Source organism: Nomascus leucogenys, chromosome 9, assembly GCF_006542625.1.
Source record: "Nomascus leucogenys isolate Asia chromosome 9, Asia_NLE_v1, whole genome shotgun sequence".
NCBI classification, from domain to species: domain Eukaryota; kingdom Metazoa; phylum Chordata; class Mammalia; order Primates; family Hylobatidae; genus Nomascus; species Nomascus leucogenys.
The window spans coordinates 94,525,335-94,546,835 of record NC_044389.1 but is presented as its reverse complement, the minus strand read 5'-3'; the positions used below and the strand labels follow the sequence as shown (position 1 = coordinate 94,546,835).

General features: G+C 37.5%; 1 protein-coding gene across 2 annotated transcripts in view; it reads right to left on the bottom strand.

Annotated features, from left to right (window-relative positions):
- Window positions 1–2,274: 2,274 nt before the first annotated feature.
- Window positions 2,275–21,501, bottom strand: part of NEBL (nebulette) — a 443,477-nt gene continuing 424,250 nt past the window's right edge. For both annotated transcript variants that reach the window (XM_012499561.2, XM_003257700.3), the window contains 2 exons: window positions 9,491–9,597; window positions 2,275–8,219 (listed from right to left, as the gene is read on the bottom strand). In XM_012499561.2, coding sequence (XP_012355015.1) covers window positions 8,043–8,219; window positions 9,491–9,597 — 284 coding nt within the window. In that variant the 3' untranslated portion in view covers window positions 2,275–8,042. The remainder of the gene's footprint in view (window positions 8,220–9,490; window positions 9,598–21,501) is intronic.

Genomic DNA, 21,501 nt, shown 5'->3' with positions numbered 1-21,501 from the left:
AGATATGAAAACTACGAAGCCAGGAATGGTGAAGCATGCCTGTAACCTCAACAATTTGAGAGGCTATGGCTTGAGCCCAGGAGTTCAAGAACAGCTCTGGCAACATAGTGAGACCCCATCTCTACAAAAAATGAAAAAAGATTAGCTAGGCACAGTGGTGTGTGCTTATAGTCCCAGCTACTTGGGAGCCTGGAGATCAAGGCTGCAGTGAGCCATAATTGCATCACTGCACTCCAGCTTGGGCAACAGAGCAAGACACTGTCCCAAAAATGTATAAGTAAATAATAGCCCTATAATTTGTGCCAATGGATGTATATGGCCGCTTTGTTAGTGTAAGTCTCTGATTGCTTGTAAGCCATAGAAAGCCTTTCAAAGGCACTTCCAGGAAACCTTATGTACAAGTGTGGAAAGGAACGTAGGATTTGGCCTTGTTGGGGGCCCCAAGGGCACACAGGACAGCAGAGGAGGTGGCCTCCTGGGTGGGCGAGCTTTGCATGCCTGGGATGGAGAGTGGGTACTCCCTGGGCAGCAGGAGCTGGTGTTCCCTTGTAAGGGGCCGCCATTAACAAGAATCCGTTTCTCCCGTGGCCCTGTGACTCCTCCACTGCCAGCCATCTACTTTACTCTGTCTATGCTAAGTATCTTTTCCCCCATTTCATGAGTTCTTTTACTTATACTTTCTGCTTACTCACAGTGTAGGCTTCCTCCTGACTTCTTTCTCTACGTTTTTTAATCATACAACCTGAGAGCCAACTAACTTGCTTTCCCTCTTGAACTCAGGCCTCTTCAGGGGGATCTGAGCAGGTTCAGCCATCACCATCCCTGTTAGGCAAAGTCCTTGTGTAGTCCTGCAGAGTCACCTCAATCCAATCAGCTGGGACCAGGGAAGTGAGAGCATTAGGACAGAGCATGGTTATCCACAAAAATTAATGAAAAAGTTAGTTGGGGCCACAGAGCCTTGGACAGTAACCCTCTGGAAAAAAAGGCAAGAAGTGTGGCTGTCTTGTGTTAAGAATCAGAAACTAGTTCCCTTCAAGAGTGATCTGATGACTCAATTTGGGATGCAGAAAAGTTTCCTCTTTCCTCAGGTAGAATAACAGGAGTTTAGATGTTGTCCATTTCTCTCTTTTAGTTTACTATTCCCTTTCATGTTTGCTGCTCAAAACAGAAAAGGAACTGGGGGGTGGGCGGCGGGGGAAGCTACAAAGATTAAAATGCCATAACGTAAACACAAAATCAGCAACTAGACTCTTGGTCCTAATATTGACTTTTCACCTTTTGAATCCATTTTCTCATTCTGCTTTTTTTTCATTAGAACTCTGCAGCCGTGAAATACAAACATAATAGACAAAGGCCTGAGAATTTTGCTTAGAATGACAGAAAGGAGCTAAAGTTCACAACTGGACCATATCCAGTTTTCTGCCATAACAAAACTCATATTCAATCCCTCTGTGTAGGAGAAGCATATATTAGCCCATTTTCACACTACTATAAAGAACTGCCTGAGATTGGGTAATTGAAAAGGAAAGAGGTTTAATTGACTCACGGTTCAGGATGGCTGGGGAGGCCTCAGGAAACTTACAATCACGGTGGAAGGTGAAGGGAAAGCAAGGCGCTTTCTTCACAAGGTCGCAGAGAGGAGAATAAACAGAGGAGGAACTACCAAACGCTTAGTAAACCGTGAGATCTCGTGAGAACTCACTATCACCAGCACAGCATGGGGGAAACCGACCCTGTGATTCAATTACCTCCACCTGGTCTCTCCTTTGACACGTGTGGATTATGGAGATTATAGGGATTACAATTCAAGATGAGATTTTGGGTGGGAACACAGCCAAACCATATCAAAGCAGATGATATAAAGAAAAAACAAAAATTTCCCTTTTACCTACTTTTTAGTTTATTATATATGAGTATTTTTGTAGAAACTTATTTTGGTAGAAAAGTTGTTTGGTGCCCATGTCATAGTTACCTGTAAAACCTCACAAATGTTTCAGATAATAAAATTATAAGCAGTCTATTTAAAATCTAAATTATTTTTTGTCAGAAAAAAAAAAAATCTAACGTATTCATTTCCTCTGTGGCCTGGGTTCCAAAGAGTAAATGTATAATAGAATGGAAAAAAAAAAAAATCTCAGAGGGAAAAAAAGGTAGTGAATTCTTCAAATAAATAACTGTGCTGTCTTGTGATTTCAAATACAGTGTGCTTGATTCATAATACTATTAAAATATTCACTTCATACTTACGGAATATAAAAAACAGAAAATCCAATATTTGGAAGAAGTGTTTATTCTATGAGCAGATGCCATCCGAAAAGTTTATCAATTTACAATTAGGAAGGATTATGAGCCAAAGAGAAAGTTTGACAAAATAATACATTAAGACTAGCATCCAAATCACATAGATTTATATGAGAGTGAAAAATAGGGACTCACTTTTTCAATTATGGGAAGCGTAGGGGGGGAGAAAAGCAATTGTGTTCTGTGATAGATGAGCCTTTCTTAGCTAAGAAATCAGAGTTTCTTCCCACTTCATGTACTCAATTTGTGCACTTTCTATTCTACGCTCCAAGCCCTTTCTTTCATCTTATGAATATAAGAAAATTAGAATTGTACTATTGAGGACATATGAGGAATTTATTCTTGAAATAAGTTAACTACAATGATACATTGTTGCAGTACTTTGATATAAAATCAGAAAGATACTGAGCTTGGAAAAGCCTAATACTGTTATCACTTACAACTAAGTTTATTTGGGGGAGGAAAATATCTTGACTGATTCATCATTGTAAGTGCACTGAAGGCAGCACACACCTCTGATGTGATTTGATGTGAGTTGTCATGTTAAACCTCAGACCTGGGGTATTATTAGGGTGCATTGCTTGCATCTAACAACCCATGCTCCAAGAAACCACGGTGAGAGCCAAGAAGTGAACCATTTTTTTTATATCCTGCATTTATTTAAGCAAACCAAATGTGTGGAGATAGGAAATTAATGTGTTATAATGTTTTACAAATACAGAGAGAAAACACAGAATATTAAGACCCTGAAGAGAGTGCATTTGAGAATGCAGTTCTATCATAGAAGACCACTTGCAGGGAACACATTAAAGCCATTGCTAACACAGCCATCTGTCATTCCTGGTTTGCCGTCATTCAAGTAGTTTCAATAGATAAATCAGTGATTTGCTTTTAAACAAATATTAATGTTAATGATTAGGGTAGCCTTGAAGGGTTTGTGAGTGACTGTACTATACAATGTGATGCTAAGCTTAATGTGTCATTTCAATGCTGTTGTACATTATGCAGGGGAAATAATATCTTATTACACATTAACTGCGACATCCACTAAAATGTGAACTAGTTTGCATAGGTTAGTCCTTTGGGCAGCACGATGTTGCTCTAGTCCACCAAGGCTTAAAGATTCACAGTGTAGAGGAAAAGAATATGAATTAAAGCATTTCTACTAAAATATATTTTAATAGCTGGTGTTAACAATTTGCATAACAAAAGCCAAATTATATTAGTAACATTGTAACATTCTGTGAAGCCCCTTTATTTGCAAAACACTCAATGTCAAAACTGTTACACTCTCAAAGTTAGTCTCACAAATTAATCATCAACCACAATTCTACATATTTTGAAGCAAATAGAAGCCAAACTGCACAATGGTTCAATTTTGATCACAGGTCAAATATCAAGTTTCACATCATGCCTGTAATACACTTGGTGCTGCTTCCTAAATGCTCAGCAATTTATTGCATGGACACTGGAGAATGGGACTGTGATGCAGTTTTCTCTTTTCCTTTAAAGTACATCATTCTTAACAGCAACTGGATTACAAAGAAGTAGATACTATGCAAACTGGATACCATTTATCAAGCACAAAAAATCCTGTGGAATTCCCAGGAATATACTGAAGTCATACAGACAATTGAGCAAATTTGCTCAAAGATTCTTCCAAGTTTATGGATTCAAGTAGTCTAAGCATCATGGAATAACAACCACAGAAGCAACATACAATGCCTTGACTTTTTTGATCAATAGTTGACAGTTAGTTGCCAGGAAAGGGTCCAAAAGGCATGGAATACTTCAGAGACTTTTATTTTAGCATCCTTGTTAGTTTACATAGCTTCTTACTTAACTAAAAGCTCTCCCACCTCCATATCACCTTACACAAGACAACCACAATCTAGCCACTTTTAGATTATCAGAAGCAAATCGCTAAGGTATAATTAATTTATGAAGTGAAGTTCATCTTGTGTAGTGAATCCAGCCTCATAATTATTCTATCTTACAATAGGCATTTTAAATCCCAAATCTAAAGTTAATGTTTATATAGCTCAACTCTATACAAATCCACAAAGAACCTTTCAGAAATAGATGGAAGAAGTCGGCATTTTCTAAAGTTCTAAATCTTTAGAGATAAAATACAATCAGCTAACACCTTTAATATCTGAGGAGCATCCCACTTCCCTACCACAAAAATATCAATCATGTGTAATAAAATATTACTATAGAATAGGCAGCAACTTGCTTGCTTGGTTTTTCTTTCCAAGACCATACTAGACAAACAAGAGTAATCAAAAAGGCACCTATATTTGTATATATCTGTATTATACTTTTGGTATATCTTTTATCCACTTTCTATAGGGATGTGTTATTAAAGATCACACACATTTTCTTCATCTTTTATTGAAAACATTCCGCTGGAGATGGATGAACCTGAAAACGAGGTATATCCCTTGAACTTCCACTATCTTTTTAGAAAAAGTCTTGTTCCTCATTCCCAGAGTGTTGTCAAGCTCAGCACGGAGAGGATAAGGAAAGACTGTGGCACATTGGAAAAACCAGATCTGCATCTTCTTCAAGAAATAAACCCAGTGGACAGAGAGGGGCTGGTCTAATCTCATCCATATTCCTACAAGGTGCTTGTGGAAACTGTGCTTACAAATGCCTGTGTGGTGTATGGAGGTCAAGGAGACCTGGGATCATCAAGAGCCTCCTCCATGGACAGTTGATAACCAGATAAATATTTCAAACTGGGCTACACTGCAAGTGTGTAAACAATAACAAGAAGACATGAAGGATTCATTCTGCCATAGGTTAGAAATAGAAAGCTTTCTAGAGAACAAGAATTATTAGTAAAAACATGTACTACAAAAGCTTACAACAAAAGCAATATATTCTGTTGCTATACTTTGCTGAAGAGAGAGAGGATCCCTATACAGCTTTGTTTTCAGAACCTTCTAAAAGTGTATCAAACTGTTCCTTGTGCTTCTGTCAGGCTTGAGAACACATCAAACTTTAGAAAGGCAGGTGCATGCTCTCTGTGCTTGGACATTTACACAGTCATCTTTAACTCAATTTTTAAAATCTTCTTTAGCTGTCAGCTTTATGCACGAGATACTTGTTGCCAAATTGAAGGTGGGAGGGAAACACGTGGAAAGGGGAAAAGTTGTTCAGGCATGTAATTTTTTTTTAAATGATGCTTTTAAAAATAGCACTTTGGTTTTATACATATATTTTTCCAATATTTCTCCTGAGATGCTTAACATCCTGACAAGCTTTATTAACAACTGCCAACACTACCAAATTATGTCCTCAAGCGCATGCAACATCTTGTTCGGTTTTAGTCTTCATTGTAAAACAACTACCCTGTAGTTAAATTCTGATCAGATCTTAATTCCTAAAGGCTTGAAGCAGAAATATTTTGCTATGCAAACATTATTATGTGAAGCTTAAAATTTTAGGAGACTTATTCCTCAAATATGTGTTGACTTATATGTTTAGTGAATCTGGTTTTGAAATTGGTGGATGAAATTATTTTCCTGATTACAAACATTATTTCAAGTCAGTTTTCATTGCGGTTCCTATAAATGTGCTATTTATCCAAAATTGTACCCGTCCTACATTTAGTCTGAAAATTTAATCAACAATTACTCTTTCTTATAATCACAAAAGAAAATGGCCTGCCTGGGTGAAATGTAAATATATACTTAGTAAAATAAAATTGAGCAGGTATTTTATCCTCAGTTTTAATGACAGATTTTTTTTGCAAAAATATTGCAAGTTCAGTTTATTTTTGTAGGTTTGCGTACAATACACCAAAACAGATAATGGGGTTTTATCACTTTAATCACGACTGGCCATTTCAGTGAGAGAAAACCAGCCAAACCCCCTTAAAATAATTCTCTAGTTATTTGCCTGCATTTACTTTTTCAACTTTATGTCAGTGACATATAGATGCAGCTTCAGTGTAATAGAGCTTATTTACTCTTTTAGCCTAATAAAATGAAATCACAGATTTTCAAAAGCATGTGCTAACTTTTCTAAACTGTAAATAAATTAGCTTTGGCCTTTGGACTAGTAAACGTTTCCTTAAAAGATGTTTTACAGGATGTTTTGTTAATTTCCTTGAATATAACATATAAGGCAGAAATCCCCAAGACCCATACATTTTAGTACTTTTTTGCAATTTTGCTTTTTCAGTTTTATCATAACTGTGAAGTCAGACCCTAAATGAATGCTACCCTGTTGCAGGTCACAGTAAAGGGCACAATCAGAAAAACACAGGGTTGCTGATGGGTGCCAGTGGCTTGGTGACCTTGACTGCAGGCTCTAGATGAAATTTCAAGACCCAGCAGCAAGAGCTAGCAAAAGCCTGCAAAGTCACTTATTCGAAAATCAAAACATGGCAACAATTTCTTTCTTAGAGAACAGGCTCTTGGGCCTGTACTGAAAAATCTCTGATGACATTCCTGTTTCATTCCCTTAAAGATGATTTAGAAAATAAAAGCCAAAAAATGGAAAAGGACGTCTTTTGATTAACCAGTTTTGGTGGCTAGATTTCCATTCCAGAATTTGAATACCATTTTCCAAAAGAAGACACCAGATCATCTCTGTATGAAATTGGTAACTTTGTTTGCTGAGTATTTTTCCAGTCACACTCCAGCTTCCATTGCTTCACTGGCTTCTGTTACATTTTCTTCACTTTCAAATCAATGGTGGCATTAAGATAATCAAAGCTGTTCAATGGAACACTTAAATCGCTTATTTACTAGAGTATACATGTTATTTCCTAAGATGTAAATCCTTCAAAACTAGAGTGCAAGGCAGCAGGAAAATCTCAAGCATCTTTTCAAAGTATGTTTTTCTGATGAGCTGGCGACTAGAGGAAGAAAGGGCTTTTAGGTATCAGTCACCCTTTTTGCTTCAATAATAGGAACGCGCAGTGCAGCTGCCTATGTTACAGAAGCTTGAATCTACATGACATGCAACAGGGTAAATGCTACTAGGGAAATTATATCAATGACATTATAATTTGCCCTTTGCAGAGTAGCTGTGAAGTTATTTGGTCCTGACATTCTGTGGAACTGAGCATAGACTTGGGCCCATAGAATATAAATGGAGAGTAGGAGATGCCTTGGTACAAATGAGAAATAAATAGATCCCAGTCAGCCTAGGGAACAAGGAAATTTCTGTTTAGCAGAAGTTTCTAGATCCCTAAGGCCACTAGTCAATATAATTTTAACCAGACTGTCCTTCTGCCACTGTTTACACTTACTATATTGGGCAATTTTCACTAATATTGGAAATTGCCTCATGACTCAAAAGCAAAACGGGTTTTAAATTATTGGCTGCATTACCGAGTTAAGAGAATTGGCTTGGGGTGATTCCAAAGTGACAGCTAAGAAGTTTCATATACACTCTACATTTAAGGGACAATCAACATCTCTATTAAAGTCTAGAAAAATACATTTCCCAGAAGGGTTCAATAGCCAATCAAAGGAAACCATGAACACAATTAGCAGCACCAGGTGTCCAGACACAATGATTTGTGTTTGTAGGAATTACTGAAAATGCTGCTGTTTTCAGCCCAGAGGTCATTCCTTCTTCCTGGTACCTGTGTGTCTAATTGTCAAAGGAAGGATACATCATTGTAAAATAATGGCCAAGTTGTCTTAGAAGTATCTTCTATCTTTTAAAAAGATTAGGTTTAGGATACATTAGAATAAAGCTCAAAGGGCAGGGAGAAATAATTAATTAACAAACTCAATATAATTCGCTGGGAGCATTCCTGTTCTCCCTGTTCTCTGCACTGTGCCGTACATCCAGCCGTCGTCGATGGGCTGCACGTTGACAATGTAGTCGCCGTCTCTAAAGGAGACCTCGTCTTCATCCTGGGCACTGTAATCATACATGGCTCGGTAGGTCCTCTGAGAAAGGAAGAAGGGATTATACAATGAATACCAAAATAGCTACAGCCACAAATTCCAGTCACAACACACCGACCCACACATAAAGTAACTATTAGGAATGTTTTCAAACACATGTATCTCTGGAAATCTGTAAACCTAGCATCTCATTGTGCTGATCTCAAGTTTACTAGTCTAGCAAATAGCTTAATATTTTTGGAACAGGGATAGAAAAGTCACTAAATACGACAGCTAGTCCATCAAAAAATAGGCTTTGAAATAATAAAACCAAGTTCCCCCCAACTTCAGATAACCCCAGAAACCTTAGATTATACGTGATTTCATATTCTTCAGAGAACAAAACTCTGCATATGTCAGAGAATTCCAAATCTCTCCTGGCAATATACTTTTCTTAAGTTGATGCTAAAAATGTTCATTTCCTCTTAAAAATATATAAAACAAATGAAAGAAAAAACCATAATATACTCACTATATAGGTTTCTGTATCACTGTGAGAGAAATTTAGCATATAAGTGTTCTGAATGCTAAGGTACATACTCAATTGTACTTACTATATTATGATTATAATGAGTTTTCCTATATTTGTTTTTGTTTAAGGCTAAGCATTTAGCTAATATTAACATCAGACAATCTCAAAATCAAGTACATTCACAGACTGAGGATATGGCTGGGACCCAAAGAATTTTAGAGCGATTGAAGTTACCAGACAGTGTGGAAGAGTTTTCTAGGTGTTGAGGCAAAGACCAAGAGACTATGTTGAGGGATTGTAGAAGAAATTTCCACATGAGAAGCCAAGTATAACTGACAAATGTTGAACACTCCTTCCAAATTTTACACTGAACATATGAACCGGTTCTTCAAGATTTCCGATGGGGGATTTGAAGATATATTTTGGCCACATAATTTAGGCTTTTGTGTTCATTTTGATTAAGATGAACTTACAACCAACAAATACCTGTGCTCCTAAGGCCTGAATAAAGATCATAATCGGCTAGTACCAATCATGAAGTAACAGCTAGGATACTGTACTGGTAGATTCTTTGTATGTTTTATTGTTTTATATAATGCTTATTAATGCCTTCCTTTCTCAACAGTTTACCTCTGTAAGTTTTTTGCTTCCTTCAAAAGAGTTGTATAAATGGCAACACATCATCATTTATCTTTAAATGAAAATACCCAATATTCAATTCAACTCTATTCCACAAGTATTTACATGCTTGAGGAGAAATGGGAAGACCAGATAAGGAGGAACGTATCAAATGGACACTTACTAGATTTGGTGAATGCTGCATTGATCTCATGGATGACACACTGGTCTGGTGCATGTAGCCATAGCCTTGGGAATGGCTTTGCTGATAGGCTCCAGGAAGAACAGGTGCTGCATGTGAAACATACACACACACGAAGATTCCTTAAAGCTAGCCTTGAAATACCCATCCCAAGCCCTCAGAGTGATGTTATGCTCTGCTAGAAGCTTCTGAAACAAAATGCCTTTTCAGTGTTGTGAAATTTAAGTTGCAGTGTTATAAGTGATCTCTAGATTAGTAGAAATCTTAGTAATTAGGGACACATAAAGAAACTCAGTTTAGCATGCAGTTAAATATACTTTAAATATTCTTGTTGCTCTATTGCAGATGCTATGTTAAAAACATAAACAAAAAATTTTCATACTCCCTTAATGAAATCATGTTTTTATTTGACCATGTGATCCTTTTAGGCATTTTCCAAAAGAAAAATAGGAATTTTAAAGGAATTTAATGACAGAGTATAGATGTTTTCACAGGGTATTTCTCATATAACAGATACTGTCAATATTTCAAGACATACAGCTGAATGTTACTTTTACAAAGATGGCAAACATAACGTATGTTTAGCAACACGTTTGTTCAGTAGTTAACAAAAAGTCCACACCCTTTAAAGAAACATTTACTTAGAATATATAAAGTCTTTATTTTATGAAGAAGTGATATTCAGCTGACTTATCAAGACTAAGTCAGCTAAATATGTTACAAAAGCCTAAGAAACCAAATCCTTAAAGAATTTCATAAACATTATTTTTCTATATTAAAAAGTATCAAAATAGTATTCATTTAGTATGTGCTCTCCAAACCACTAATTATGACATTCAAAAGGCCTAGTTCCTGTTTTGAAGAACTCGGAATTTTACAGAAGCCAACACAGAAGCTAGATTTTAAAATCCCACAGAATCAGCAGACATATGCTTGTGCGTTTCTCTGTGAATGTGTTTAAGTTATCTGTGACTAAAAACATGAGCTATAAATGAGGGTATTTTCGTAGCATGCCCTTCATTGTCTTTTGAATAATTTATATGCTACATTAGTAAAACTTATAGTAATATGTGCTATAAAATATATAATAGTTTGCCATTTTTGTTTAATCAGGTTGAGTATATAAAGTAATTATAATGGGTTGATTTATTCAGAGCAGTTTTTATAATAAAAGAAATAAGATTTAATTCTGAGTGTTATTAATAATTAATATTTTATAAGTAGAAAATTCACTCTAATAAGTGAGATCATCAATACTTTAAAGAAGTTTAATCATCAGAAAATTATAAATCATTTAATATGTTCTCCAGATGATAATTATATTAGATTGAAAGTGGATTTTTTTAAATAGTTCTTGAGTGAATTTATCTTATAAAGTTATTACAAATTATGCTTAATGTCCAGATAGGGGACCAAAGAGAAACTGCCAAGATCTCCACTTGAATTATAGTACATTGCAAAGTCATTAAAACATTATTAAATATCAAATACTTCAGAAAAGAACACTTTTTAACAGTATCAACAAAATTTAAACATTTGATGTCAACAGAAGTTAAGGATATTGTCAAAATCCACTCACGAAGAAAAAAGAATGAAATTCCCATAGATCTCCAGGCCCAATTAATTAGCTGAGCAGGGAGGCTTTTCTATGTATTAGAATCTGGAAGCCTTGACCATTGATTCATTCACTGTCTCTGCTCTCAGCAAATATTTATCAGTTAATGCGTGCACAGAGCACACTGCATTTCCTGGCACATAGTAAGCCTTCACAAATGGTAACAATAATTATTACTGTCCACTATGTTCAAGGCATGCCAGGAAGAAAAGGGGTGACAAAAACAATTGCTCTCCTGGTGCACCAAGGGTCTTGGGCACCTGGCCTTTTACCCAATTAACGAAATGGCACTGGCTACTCAGGGTATTTCCAATTAAATGATTCAGGCTGCATACCCCAGACTGCTAGTCTTGCACTGGTTTTTAACCATTTAAACAACTCATGGCTTCATTAATTACTACTTGAATCTATTTGTAAAGTTTGAAAGATTAAATATAAACATCTCTGTAAATTTATAAAAATTAAATTCTAATTCATTGTGATACCATTTAACTATGAACTTTAAGCTTTGATGTATAGAGGTAAGCACAGCCATCTTTAAATGTGTGGGAAAAACTTTCAGGAATGGACACTGAAAAAGTTGGGAAAATAGGTTATCTCACACTCTGTAATACATTTAGATTCACTTAGTTTATACATCACAGTCCCAGCTTAGTGCCTGTTAAGTACTGACAATTCAAGAATGTTGCTTAACAATGTTCTCTCATTTTGGCTTTCAAAAAATAAGTATGCTGGGTATGGTGGTTCACATCTGTAATCCCAGCACTTTGGAAGGCCAAAGCAGGAGGACTGCTTGAGCCCAGAAGTTTGAGACCAGCCTGAGCAACATAGCAAGACTCTGTCTCTACTAAAAAATAAAAATAAAAAAATAGCTGTGTGTGGTGGTGCATGCCTGTGATCCCACCTACTTGGAAGGCTGAGGTGGGAGGATTGCTTGTACCTGGGAGGTCAAGGCTGCCATGTGATCTCACCACTATACTCCAACCTGGGTGAGAGACAGCGAACTTATCTCAAATTATATATATATACATATATATACACACACACATATATATACACACATATGTGTGTATATATATGTGTATATATGTATATGTATACACACACACACACAAAAGGTATATTTATGCCTACTCCTTACCTATATCTGACTTTCAAAGGGAACCTGTGCTACTGTCAAATATAGCAAGAAAAGAAAGTAATGTATTAGTCCTAAATGTGTACATGTTGGAGAGAGCAAGGAAGAGAGTTTAGAATAAGCAACTTTGGAATAAATATAAGCCATCTATCTAGCCCTTGCAGTTTATCTTCATGCCTTTATTTATTATTCTTATTTGCCCTCTGGCTGAATTAGTTATTAAAAAGTTTCTTTAGGACTATAAAACCTAGTTATCTACCTTATACTTGGTGCAATTAAAGAGTTTTCAGGGAACTCCTATAGGGGTTATAAAAAAACATAACTGACGGGTCACGCCTGTAATCCCAGCACTTTGGTAGGCTGAGGTGGGCAGATCACTGGAGGTCAGGAGTTCAAGACTAGCCTGGCCAACATGGTGAAACTCCCATCTGTACTAAAAATACAAAAAATTAGCTGGGCGTGGTGGCGTGTGCCTGTAACCCCAGCTACTCGGGAGGCTGGGGCAGGAGAATCACTTGAACTCAGGAAGAGGAGGTTGCAATGAACCGAGATCATGCCACTGCACTCCAGCCTGGGCAACAGAGTGAAACTCTGCCTCAAAAAAAACAAAAAAAGATAAACATAATTGAAAGCCTAAAGAAATCAACTTAGTAAAAGCAAACAGCAATTTAAGAAGAGGCATAAACACTGCTTTTCTATTGTTATGCTACAGGAATGCCTTTTTTGGAAACTTAGGTAAATAAAACAGGAAAAAGGAAATCTAAAGCAATGGCTTTACATTGGGTTCACCGAGAATTTGGTTGAAAGATAGCTATTCCATGTATGAGATTTCTTCCATCAACATGTGGAAGCAAAGAATTTTTACAAAGTAATATGTTAGGTTAATTTGGCAACAAACTAGGGCTTTTTAATCAAAGAGTAAAAGCATAGTGCCCTGTTTATTAAACTAGTAATCAGACACCATCAGCATTGCTACAAACGGGCGACAATGGCTTTTCTAACCAAAGAGTTTGAGTTTGACAGGTTGTTTATGTCAACAACATTAAAGCCACAAATAATAGTTTTAGTTATACTAAGTCAATGAAAATACACAGAAGTATGACTCAACTTTCACTTCACATTGGTAAGATTTATTGACCAAAGATCTAGAAGCTGACTAAAGCTCGAAGCATTTCAGGCTCTATTTGGAGTATTCTACAATATTTATAATAACAAAATGTCTCTTCTACTGTACAATAAAGTACTTCCACAGATAGGCTATACTAATATTTTCTGTTTAATGTTTATTATTAAAATGGAAAGAGATAAAACCAAGATAAAGAAGTGAATACATGTGAAGATCATAAAAGAGAAGATGAAAGGGAGGAAGAAAAGTTTTGGTTTTGTTTGTTTGTTTGTGTTTTTTGAGATGGGGTCTCACTCTGTCACCCAGGCTGTAGAGTAGTGGTGTGATCATAGCTCACTTCAGCCTCTGGACTCAAGTGATCCTCCTGCCTCTGCCTCTCAAGTAGCTGGACATACGCCACCATGCCCAGCTAATTTTTTTTCCCCCTACAGACACTATCTTGCTACATTGCCCAACCTGGCCTCAAATTCCCAGTCTCAAGCAATCCTCTTGTCTCAGACTCCCAAAGCACTGGGATTATAGGCGTGAGCCACTGCACCCCGCTAAGAACATTTTAAGAGGCTTGCCAAATCTGAAACTGGAAAAAAGAGGAAATACATGTAAATACACAAAGATTAGAGCAAATGAAATGAAGAAATGTACCCACAAGAAACACTGAAGAGTACTCAAAAAGAAGTTCACTGTGGGGGATGTACGCAGAGTGCGTGAAAGAAGAGAATATGATTAAGTGTCCTTGGTGTGCATGGTGCTTTGTATGCCGTCATTTAATTACTACGACAACTATTTAAAACAGATACCATTCCCACTTTACAGAACAAAATACAACAGAGGCTGAGAGATTGAACAGGAAGGCAGCAGAAAAATTATTTGTGTAGTGAAGCCACAGTTAAGGTTTCAAGTCATCAAAGAAAAGGTGAAGGTTTGAAGGCCCCTCAATGACTATAGAGATACAGTCGATGACCAAATTCCGAATAGAAAAAAAAAAAAAAGAAAAAGAAAAAGAGAAAAAACAGTACTTTAACTATAGATGTAATGTGAAAAGAGAAAATAATTTGGGTTTTTTTCTATGGGCTGACTTTTTGAAAAAATCCAGGAAAAGGGAGAAAATCACCATTCAGAAATTTCCCAATAAAGAGTCTATGATACAATGCAATTATTGTCATATTTTCTAACGCTTGACTACTGTTTTATCAGCTAATGTATGTCAAATAACTTAATGAGGTTTTGTTTTTCTTTTTAGGACAAAGAAACCCTATTTAGACAATCAGAGAGGAATTGCTAAAAGAGAAAGTATGACTATGCTGCTAGTTTTGAAGTTAAGTATTAAATAATGAACTAGATCCTAGTTAAATCCTGTCTAGTCCTGGCCGGGCGCAGTGGCTCATGCCTGTAATCCCAGCACTTTGGAAGGCCGAGGCAGGCAGGTTGCTTGAGCTCAGGAGTTCGAGACCAGCCTGGCCAACATGGTGAAACCCCAACTCTACTAAAATTACAAAAAATTAGCTGGGCGTGGTGGCAGCCACCTGTAATCCCAGCTACTTGGGAGGCTGAGGCAGGAGAATTGCTTGAACCTGGGAAGAGGAGGTTGCAGTGAGCCAAGATCGTGCCATTTCACTCCAGCCTGGGTGACAAGAGCAAAATAATTCTGTCTCAAAAAAAAAAAAAAAAAATCCTGTCTAGTCCATGAGCAAGGTGGCTGTGCTGCTTGGTTATAACATAGGGCCATGGTGTGGACCTTTCTGCTCAAATTGCTTTTACACGTGTCACTGAGAGTTTCATGTCAAAGCCTCAAGTCCTATTCACATGTGATCACAAGCCACAGTGGGAGCTAAATCCACAAAGTTTATATGTAATCTAGAAACAAGATGCTATTTTTTAATCTGAAAGGATTCTTAGCACTACAGAAACCCCTTTTCCTTCCCTGCAGGATACAGAAGCAAGCCAGATTGTCTCTAGATTTTACTTTGCAGATTCTTAATTATAAGCTCTGAATAGGGAACTGCCGAAGAAACAGGCTTACTGCATAATAAACTAAGAACACACAGACTTCAACATAAAAATGAAGTGCTCTATAATTGAGTTAAAACCACCAAGTTTTAAAGACATGCCTAATCATCATGATACAAAACAATCAAGCTCAAGCTTTGGGAATCATTTAAAAATAAAAGCAATCATTACTGTTTTATATATTAAATCTGCAGTTTCAGCAGGAGCAACAAACCCTGGAGAGGAAGGACAGGAGATTAAGGACTGAGGACAGAGGAAGAATCAGTTACTTGCAGTGTTTTCAACCCTGACTGCATATGACGTTCAGGTTCCCCACACCAATTATAATACATCACAATCTAGGGTGGAGGTAAAGGAAATTGCATAATGGTGTCTTATTTTTCTTTTTTTTCTTTTTTTTGACACAGGATCTGCCTCTGTCACCCAGGCTGGAGTGCAGTGATGCCATCTCAGCTCACTGCAGCCTCCATCTCCCAGGCTCAAGCGATCCTCCCACCACAGCCTCCCGAGTTGCTGTGACTACAGGCCCATGCTACCACACCCAGCTCATTTTTCTGTGTTTTTCATAGAGATGGGGTTTTTCCATGTTTCCCAGACTGGTCTCAAACTCCTGGGCTCAAGCCATCCATCCACCTTGGCCTCCCAAAATGCTGGGATTATAGGAGTGAGCCACTGTGCCTGGCTGGTGTCTTATTTTTTCAAATGAGCAGCCACACTGCAGACCTACTGAACTGGCGGGCTTCATTTGCCCCCATTTGACAGGAATTTAGGGGCATGTGCAGCTCTATTTTAAACATGCTATTCCCCAATTCCCTGTTTTCCCCCAGTGCTTTGTTTTCAGTATCTGTGGAGGCGAATGTTTGAACCTGGGCCTCGGGAAGCAGCCTGGGACTGCAGGAAGAAATCCAAGTCAAGAGAAAGCTCCTTGTAGAATAATTTGGAGGTTAGTGTGCAACATTCCTGGGAAAGCCAGTGCCACGAGGCGAGGGGGAGCGGACCCCATTTCCTTGGGGCGTAGCAGAGCAGGACCTGGCAGTCATCAGCTGAGAGGAAGGAGGAAGCATACAGCCTAAAATGTATTTGCAAAATCAAAAATCCTCTCTCAAGCCAATGCTACGATCCTAATAGTCAATTCTCTTCTTCTAGACTCTCAAATTATCTTTGTTTCAATTTTCAAGTTTTAGCTAAATTTTATTTCTATTCCTATAATATATCCTGTTTATAGTATATACTATATCCTGCTTACTGCTGACCATACTAGAGTAATATACACTACTTATAGTAATAAACAATTATTGCCATCATTAAGATTGCAAATCTATTTATTGTGGTGAAATATACACACCATAAATGTATCCTTTTAATCATTAAGTGTACAGTTGTTTGACATTAAGCATATTCATATTGTGCAACCTGCAAATCTTTATAAGAAAATGCAACCCACATAAAAGTATTTAAGCACTCAGATGTATACCCCTGTGAAAGTTAGTGGGGGAAAGAGGTAACATAAGACTACTTCCCTAGGAATAAAGAATCTGCATACAATAAAAGTTTAATAATATAAGTAAAATGCTTACAACCCCGTTAGCTCAAGATTTTACTAGTTTAGCTCTTAAAGTTCTGCTTTTCAGGAACATCCTTAGTCTCGGGCAATTTGGGATGTTCAGTTTGCTTCCTTACAATGTTCCAGCCCTGCGCTTAGCATGTCGCATGCTTTAGTTGGTGTAATTGTCACCACAATCTTCTTTTCACCAGCAAAAGAGCTGAAGGTTAGCAGATTAAGTAATTTGGTCAAATATCAGAAATGAGGGGGAGCCAGAATTAAATGCCAAAAATCTGACTTCAGAACCCAAACTCCTGACTATACTAAACCCAAATTATTACAGAAGAAATGACAAAACAGTGTGAGATTAATTTCAAAATAACCACTGTGAATTCAGAAAAGTGTAAGAGCACTATGGCATGTTGAGCAGAGAAGCTTCTAGGAGTAAGAAGACTGGATCTGAAGTTTGAAAAGGAGGCAGTCAACCCTTCCTGCTTGGGGCAGTAGAAGTGAGAAAGAGGGAAAGGTAAAGAAAAATGAGTTTCAATGCACGGGATATGTGCCAGCCAGGCTTGTTAGGCTCATAGAGGTTACTCTATTTGTCATTAATTTGTGTGTATATGTGTGGTAAACATCCAACCAGAAGTTTATGTGTATGTGGTTGATGAGGTACGCTAAAACATCTCTGGAAGAAATTATAGAGACAGCAACTCATCCACTTTTGGAAAAGCAAACTCAAATAAAGTAGCATCACTTCTGAAGCAATGACTTTTAGATTTGTTTTAAGAGTCATTTTAGCATCTGACAGGTCTCTGGGGAGAGAGAGAGTGTGTGCGTGTGCAGTGTGTGTGTGTGTGTGTGTGTCTGTTTAATTTTTGTTTCTTTTTCCCATTGCCAATACCAACCTATTTTATCCAGGGCAAATATTTAGTCACCTTATCTTGTATGATAAATTTCAAGCCTATGTTCAATATCACGTCTCCTCATGTGACTTCAGCCACATTCCCACTGAGTAACAATGGCTGAATAATGATGGCACCTAACAATCTTCAAAGTCACTGTGTACAACACTGCCTGAAAAAGACCTCCCATCATCAGTATTAGAATAAGCAATGCTGCCACCAACATATGAAAGATTTAGTTGAAAATACAATTAATTCCATGAGATTCTTAACCATTTTCTTCCCTAAATATAAATAACCAGGTTTATAATATTCCTTAAATATTAATGGATTACAGATTCTTCATTGCCTGTGAACTGCAAAAGGAAACATACATACTTTATACTTTTTAAACTACACATGTAGACATTACATTTCAGCATTTCATTGATACATTTGACTTAGTTGTCTCAAATGAGAACTTCTACGCTGGGCGCGGTGGCTCATGCCTGTAATCCCAGCACTTTGGGAGGCTGAGGCGGGCGGATCATTTGAGGTCAGGAGTTCGAGACCAGCCTGGCCAACACAGTGAAATCACACCTCTACTAAAATACAAAAATTAGCAGGGCATAGTGGTGGGCGCTGTTATCCCAGCTTCTCAGGAGGCTGAGGAGAATCGCTTGAACCCAGGAGGCAGAGGTTGCAGTGAGCCGAGATTGCACCATTGCACTCCAGCCTGGGGTGACAAGAGTGAGACTCAGCCTCAAAAAAAAAAAAAAAAGAACTTCTCTAAAACATTACTTTGGGGAATCTGCAGTTCCTAAATATTGAAAAAACACACAACATTAGTTGTATTTTTAATTTTCCACCAGTTAAACTTAATTAGCCTCACAAACCAAGAAAATCAGTACATTTTGATTTTGAAGCCAACTGCTTTTTCTCTAGAAAAAAATTAGTCTGCAAATGTTCTGACAGAACTGAGCTAAACCATAATATGGTTTAAATACAACTAGATAGCTTTAGATTTTAGAATTTCTGCTATTTTACTTCAGAATGATCTAGCCCATTTAATTCTACATTTAGATTCGAATTGCCACTTCCATTTTTTTCCCTCAGATTCGTTTCTCATTTTAGCTCTCTTAGGATAAACTCTCCAAGTTGTAACTATAATTCAAACCACAAATATAAGCAGGATTGTCAGTGAGGGAAAAGAAAATAATTTCTTCCCCAAATTATAGAGTCTTTAATAATTATTCTCATGGCACAAAATCCATATGGTACATTTCTGTGTACACATGAACACATGTGAGCTATCCCCCAAAACAAGATAAAAAGAAAAGAAAGGATGTACAGTACAGATACATATGTAGCTTCCTGATAAGAACTACATAACTTTGGGCAATTCTTTGATAAGGTGAAAGCAATTCAGAACATACAACTGTCAGGTAGACAGAGACGCTATTTCCACTCATGTATCCCTATCGCTAAGACTAGCTTGTAGATGCAAATTATGCCATGACTGAAGAGTCAGCTCACAGCAAATCCCAATTTTCCTCAGTGAATACTACTGCCCATGTTGTATAAATCAATATTGAATATGAAGATTCATTACTCGAGTACAATGAAAGAAATTGTCACTCCACTGCAGAGGATATTCTAGAAATACTTATTGGATCAATGCACGTAACATTTTTTAAAGACTTAAAATGGCATTGCCTTTGGTTTTTCTTGAACTAATGCATTCTAATACTGACCCTTAGACAATACCATCAATCCATAAAGAGTTCCGATATGTAGTTTTACACTAGACATCCTAAGTGACAAGCCACACTAAATATCATAAATAGACATATCTTGGTGCTGATTAAATTGCTGAATGGGCACATATATATTGTCCAACAAATAGACATATATAAAACTGACTCAATGTGTCCCCGACATGATTTGAAGATACAGAAATATGAGAAAGTAAATGTGAATGACTGTCTGGGTCTCAGAGAGCCCAAATTCTCTATGCGGGTCTGAACAAACAGGCAGGTATGAAGATTCCCTGCCAGATACGGAGGTCAACAGGTTGACTGCACACAATTGTAAGGACAGTTAGGCAGCAGCAAGGTAAGAACTTGACAGACAGAACGGCAGACAAGTTTAACGCACATGGGTCAGGTATGGCACAAGAATAAGATCAAGGACCAGAACGAAAAATATAGGCACGGTGGTTCCATGCCTGTAATCCCAGCAACCCAAGAGGCTGAGATGGGAGAATTACTTGAGGCCAGGAGTTCAAAACCAGCCTGGACAACAAAGCAAGACCCATCTCTGCAAAAAACAAAAAAATACTAGCCAGGCGTGGTGGAGGATGCCTGTCCTCCCAGTGATTCCAGAGGCTGAGGCAGGAGCATCCTTTGACCTCAGGAGTCAGAGGTGCAGTGAGCTAGGATTGTGCCACTGCACTCCAGCCCCTAGATGACAGAGCAAGACCCTGTTTCTAACTACAAAAGAAAAAAATTATAGCATGGGCATATCGGAAATACTAGGGGGAAAGATCAGGCAGTACTAAGTAACAAATCTGGCCACAAGGAATGAAGTACGTGACAAAGAGCCAGGGCCACAGATAATGGGCAAGCAAAGTGCAGAAAATTTATACACTATTTCCCCACTGTATTATTTCCAGCATGTGGAAATTGTAAAGAGATCCTCTAAAGTCAGGAACCAATCCCCACAACCTACACGCCTAGGGCTTGATGTGGGGCACCCAGCTGAAATGGAAAGTGGGAGAAAAGCAGGGAAATTTGTGACTGTGGAGATCACATCATGACTCTACTGTTTTGCACATGAGACAGACAGGTAAGTGTGCATATCTGTTCAGTCTATGATCCAACTTGGATATTGATTTTAATCTATAGAAATCAAAAACGACTGTTTTCATTTCATTTGCTAATGTTCAACCATCCGATAAGCAGAAATATTTATTTTCTCCTTTACATGCATGTCATTTTACAGTTTATGAAGCTCTTCTCAAAAAGTTTTCTCATTTGACACATTTATGTCTTTCCTGACGATCAAAACTTCTCTTTTTCCAAATCAACTCAGCCTCACAGGAAATATATTTTTAATGTTTTATTGTTTCTACTTTAAGTGTCAGATGTTTCTCCTTCACACACATATGGAACCCTTTGACTGAATCTTAGCAAATCGATGAAAGACACATGTGCACTCTAGGACAAGTGCTATTCATTAGTATTTGATCCTTTCCCCAACTTCACACTCAGAAAAGAAAACGTATGACATTTCTTTCATTCCATTTCTAATGAGACTAGGAATACAAGTTTCGCTAAGGGCTTCAAATTCAATCAGAAGCCCAAAACTTTTTCTTAGGGAAGTAATAGAATGAACGAATACTTGCTTACAATGTACAACGTGTGTTTTTTCACAGGCTAGATGTACAGACTAGATGGTAAGATATAATCATGTGATAGCCTACAAATTGGAATTTACATTACAAAGAAATAATTCATTTTTCTAATGATTAGATCCATCTTAGAAATTTATTTATTTTATTTTTGAGGCAGAGTCTTGCTCCGTCACCCAGGCTGGAGTGCAGTGGCACAATCTTGGCTTACTGCAACCTCTACCTCCTGGGTTCAAGTTATTCTCCTGCCTCAGCGTCCTAAGTAGTGGGG